We start from the raw sequence: 4,796 nt of genomic DNA, 5'->3' as shown, positions 1-4,796 counted from the left end.
TTCTAGATATATTTTGTAAATTTAGAGATATTAAGACAAAAAGCTCAAGATTAAGATTGAAAAAAGAACGTTGCTTAATCCTTGAGTAAATTATTTGACTTTTCTCTCTGTTGGTAAGTATAATTATTTTCAAATTTCTTGTGCCTATTTTCAATTAGGATTTGAATTTTTTACAAATTCTTCAATGAATTAATATTTAATTAAAAATTTACAAGGATTTTTTTTTTTTGTTTTTGGATTTCTTAACAATGAAAAGGAATACAAAGGATTCATTAAAAAGCTCTATTATTTGAATAAGACTAGAGTTGATATTGTCCTTTTTGCCTCCCTTGTAAACCTTGATTATTATGGTGATCTAAATGATTGCATATCTACTAATGCCTATATCTTTTACTTTGGGCCAACACCAATATTCTAATGCTCCCAAAAGTAAAGCTTTATATTTTGGTCCATCTTGTGATTCATAGTAGTAACCTTGGCAAAGGGAACATGTAAAGTTCTCTGGCTCAGAGGGCTGATTAGAGAACCAGGATTTTGAAATGATCAACCCACCACACTGTGGTGCGACAACCAAACCAGCATAAAATCGACCAAAAATCTGATGTTCCTTGACAAGACGAAGCATTTTGAAACAGGAGGGAAGGGACCCACGACGACTGTGTCCTTTCGTGGTGGTCGCCGTCATTGTCGTAGTCCATTCCGGAAGATGGCATCAGGATGATGGATAGATTCATCCATACATTGAGAGGAGGAGGAGGGTTGATGCTAGGAAGAAGAAGAAGACTCGGGTCGGCGCATCTCCGTTCTTGGGACAAGTCGGATCCGAAGAAGCTGGTGGAGGAGACCTTTGAAGGAAGGATTGGAATCAGTGCGATTGCATGCACTGCGTTGCTAGTCGGTGCTGTGTAGAGCGGACAAGTAGAGATGGCCGACAAGTCGGATCCACGCATGCCAACTGCCGTCAAGCATTATGTGGCTCCTCTCGTCAACCCTAACGACCTTCCTCCTGATTACTCCAGCTTGTTAGCGATCATTTTCGGCATTTTAGGGGTCATGATGCGGGTGAGTCTCTTTGGGCAACTTCATCGTTATTGTTTTGGTTATCGGCCTTTTGGTGTTGATTCGATATTTGGATCCGGTGAAGGAACTATTTGAAGTGATATTGAGCTGTGATGGATTATGAAATGGTACTGGGTTTTAGGTTTTCGTTGTGATTGAATCTCGTTTACTTTCTGCACATTATGTGACCCACCATGCGCTAATTGTTTTTGCAGTAGTCTGCAAATTCTTTTGTCAAATACATTCTGGAGTACAGTCCTAAGCAGGCCTTGTTTCTTGTTTCTGCTGTGCTTGCAGCAAAAGATAGCGTCATGGTTTTCGTTAGTCTTCATCGCACAGTCGCTTACTTTGATGAAGAATCCAGAAAACGATTTGAAGCAGATTATCATGGCCTTGACGTATTCACCTTCCCCTTATCGCTGCTATCCATTTTCTGCTGTCAATCTGCTGGTAGACTGCTCGCTGGACTTCTCATTAGTGATGAATTGCAACAACTCGTATATCGTGGGTGGCTAAAATCTGACACTGATGGATTTGAACTTCCCTTTTTCAGGTTTGCGGGAATGGGATTTTTTACCACCTACTTCGGACCAACTCCCAAAGCCGGCAAGGCTTAAGAATATTAATTCCTGGATAAATGTCAGGTCACTCTGTTTTTTTATTTGAGTCACTTACGCACGAGCAAACTAAGACATACACTTCAACATCCGAGAGTTCGAAATTTTTAAATTTGTAAGTCAGGCTTCCGTGAAGGCTAGGGATCACAAGAACCTTTCATGTCTAGGTTGATGAGATAACCATTATGACGTGCTTGGTCACAGCCCTAACTGTATTCTTTCACATGAAATGCTTTCGTTGAAAACAATGTCTAGGTTGGCTGACCAATCTCACGTTGGTGACTATTTTGTTCTTATCTTATCTTATCTTTTCTTTTCTTTTTTCCTTTATCAACTCGAAACATGTGTGTATTGTTCACATCTTTTCACTAGTAGAATTCGCTGCTGTAAATTATGCTTTTCGTATTTCTCGATCAAGCAAATACATTTGCCTGGGTGTGAAACCTTAGTAATGAAAAACTTCGTTTCGTTATCTCTCGATTTCATGAAGCTTGTTTATTTTTTATAAGACTGTGCTCAAGCACAGCGGCAAGTTTAGAGTCTAGCGTCAATAAAACCATTCATGTCTCAGGTTTGAATGCTTCTTTGAAGATAGTTTCAATATCTTTGCTATGCAAACAATGTAGCATCTCCTTCACCTCAGGAACAAGGCCGAATCCTGTGAAAATTCTGGAACAAGTCGGCTTTTTTCGTGTAAAATACAACCCAGAGCCCAAGGCAGTGCCGTTGGGGAATTTGGAGACCATGTTCCTGCTTGGTCATCTAAGTTACGGCAACCTATTTTAGAATGTACACTTGTGAAAAATGTTATTCTTATTGAAGAACCCTTCCACCTCATCTGACCATTTTACTTCAAGGAATATTTGTGTATGCGCACACGTGTGCATACATATATCAATATATATGTGTCTGGAACGATTCTACACATCTTATTTGAATTTTTCGTGGTAGTTTCAGTCTGTGAGTGCATGCACATGCATATACATATGTACAATTAAATAAAAAAATCAAATGAATAAATATATTTGTGCAATTGAGAGAATTGTTTCAACAGTGTCAACAATAGCAGTAATTTTGATGGATTCTAATTCAAAACAACTTTGTATATCCATTTTTATTTAGAACTTTGATTCATTAATATTAGTCGTAGTATTTATTTTGATGATGCCTTTCTCACACCATACATCCAAATTGAGTAATATTAAACATTAAGTATTGTTTTAAACAGTATCATTTTGCATTTACGTATGGTGCCCAATTCAATGACAGTTCTACTCAAAGTTGTTTTAATACATGAATAGAAATTTTAAATAGATATAGAAACAGAGGATTGCTGATAACTTGGATACAAAAGCTGTAAAGCTTGTAATACACTACCAGAAGACATTGGAAGTAAATAGGCTTGTCATAAGTAGCGATGGCAGGCCTCCTCCCCAGTCTCACTCAAAGTAGGATGACCATGGCAGACACGAGCAAATGTCTTCGCTGCTGGCTCCATGCTCCATTGCCAAAACAGCCTCGTGAATCAATTCACCAGCGCTAGGCCCCATAATGTGCACGCCTAGATTTTTATCGGTTTCCTGACTCTGCAATGACCTTCAATATTCCTTCAATCACCAATACTGCGAGCTCGGCTGTTGGCCATGAAGGGAAATTTTCCAACATTGTCCTGAATTTTAGCAGCTTTACTTGCTCTTCTGTTTTCCCAACACTGGCTACCTCAGAGTGAGTGTAAACTACACCAGGTACAGTGTCGTAATTGACTTGACCAGCCTTTCCAGCTAAAAGCTCCACACAGGCAACACCATCTTCTTCAGCTTTGTGGGCAAACATTGGCCCTGGAATGACATCACCGATGGCATGAACTCCATGAACATTAGTCGAGAAGTGGAGGTCAACTTCCTTCTACTCGTCCAAACTCGTCAACCTTCACCCCTAAATTCTCAATTCCAAGACCCTCGGTAAAGCGGGTCCTTTCGGCTGCGACCAAAACTATATTCACTTCCAGCGTACTGGGTGATCCACCTTGTGCATGCAGCTTCTCGGTGAAGTGTCAAACCATTTCCTCATGTCCTCCACCTCGTCATTACTTTCGTCTTCAGCTCAGATTTCAGCTTCTGCTTTTCGAGTGAATGCTGAAACGACTTCCTGACCTGTGCAGCCATTGATGGTACAATCGCAGCACCAAATTCTACCGCGGTTACATGAGAGCCTAGGCTGCTGCCCCAATCAGACCCCATTTCCAATCCTATGTAACCCCCTCCAGTGACCACAAGTTTCTCCGACACTTCCTTCAGCTTCAGGGCTTCTGTGAAGGACACCACCTTCTCTTCATCGATCGTGATTCCAGGGAGGTCCTTGACAGCGGACCCTGTATGAGTTCTTTCCTTTCTCACCGTTTGAGAACCCCCACCCATCTAATAAAATCAACAGTGACTTCATAGTAAGGGCTAGTTATCTTCCCATAGCCTTTCAAATAATTCACTTTGTTCTTCTTCTTCTTAAATAAGCCTTCTTCAATACCCCTTGGACAACCCTGTGAGTGCTTCGTCTTTCTGCCGCATCATAGCAGGAAGGTCGATGGATACGCTTCCCACCCTCACTCCTATTATGAAACGCAAAAGCTGGTGTTGAGCTTCGTGGTACATTTGGGAGGACTGGAGAAGAGCCTGAACGCAAACATTTCAATAAATTCCTAGTTTGCCACCACTATTTACAGATACGTTCGCCAGACGAATGCTATAATAGCTTCAATGAATTCTCTCATCAGAAATTCACCAAAACATGTTTTACATTCAGAGTATCATACGAGGCACCCAAATTGCAGATACAGTCTCTACTTTTGAAAATCTCTGAAACAAATACGTCTTGCACTATTATCATGTAACCCGAGAAGATCAAGGGAATGAAATGTACGAGCTGTACAACAAATACACTAAAATTTGCAATATCAAATCAGGATGATTAAACGGATGAACTGGATCAAAATAACACCTAGTCGTTTGGACGAAATCACCAAGGATTTGAAAATTCGACCACATTAGCCACAATAGACAAGATCTTCATCATTTCTAAATCAAATAGTGAACATGGAATCAAAACATGACTTAGAGGGAATAC

The 4,796-nt window shown here is 40.3% G+C and overlaps 1 protein-coding gene and 1 pseudogene across 1 annotated transcript; one reads left to right on the top strand and one right to left on the bottom strand.

Annotated features, from left to right (window-relative positions):
- Nucleotides 1-814: 814 nt before the first annotated feature.
- On the top strand, nucleotides 815-1,924 carry LOC112291120 (protein Asterix). Its single transcript, XM_024538157.3, has 3 exons — nucleotides 815-1,062; nucleotides 1,357-1,457; nucleotides 1,613-1,924. The coding sequence occupies exons 1-3, from the start codon at nucleotides 925-927 to the stop codon at nucleotides 1,674-1,676; spliced, it is 303 nt and encodes a 100-aa protein (XP_024393925.1). The 5' UTR covers nucleotides 815-924; the 3' UTR covers nucleotides 1,677-1,924.
- A 975-nt stretch (nucleotides 1,925-2,899) lies between these two features.
- Nucleotides 2,900-4,559, bottom strand: LOC112291854 (dihydrolipoyl dehydrogenase 2, mitochondrial pseudogene; annotated as a pseudogene).
- Nucleotides 4,560-4,796: the final 237 nt, after the last annotated feature.

Source organism: Physcomitrium patens, chromosome 14, assembly GCF_059467195.1.
Source record: "Physcomitrium patens ecotype Gransden chromosome 14, ASM5946719v1, whole genome shotgun sequence".
In the NCBI taxonomy this organism is placed as follows: Eukaryota; Viridiplantae; Streptophyta; class Bryopsida; order Funariales; family Funariaceae; genus Physcomitrium; species Physcomitrium patens.
This window is presented reverse-complemented; position numbering and strand designations above follow the sequence as displayed.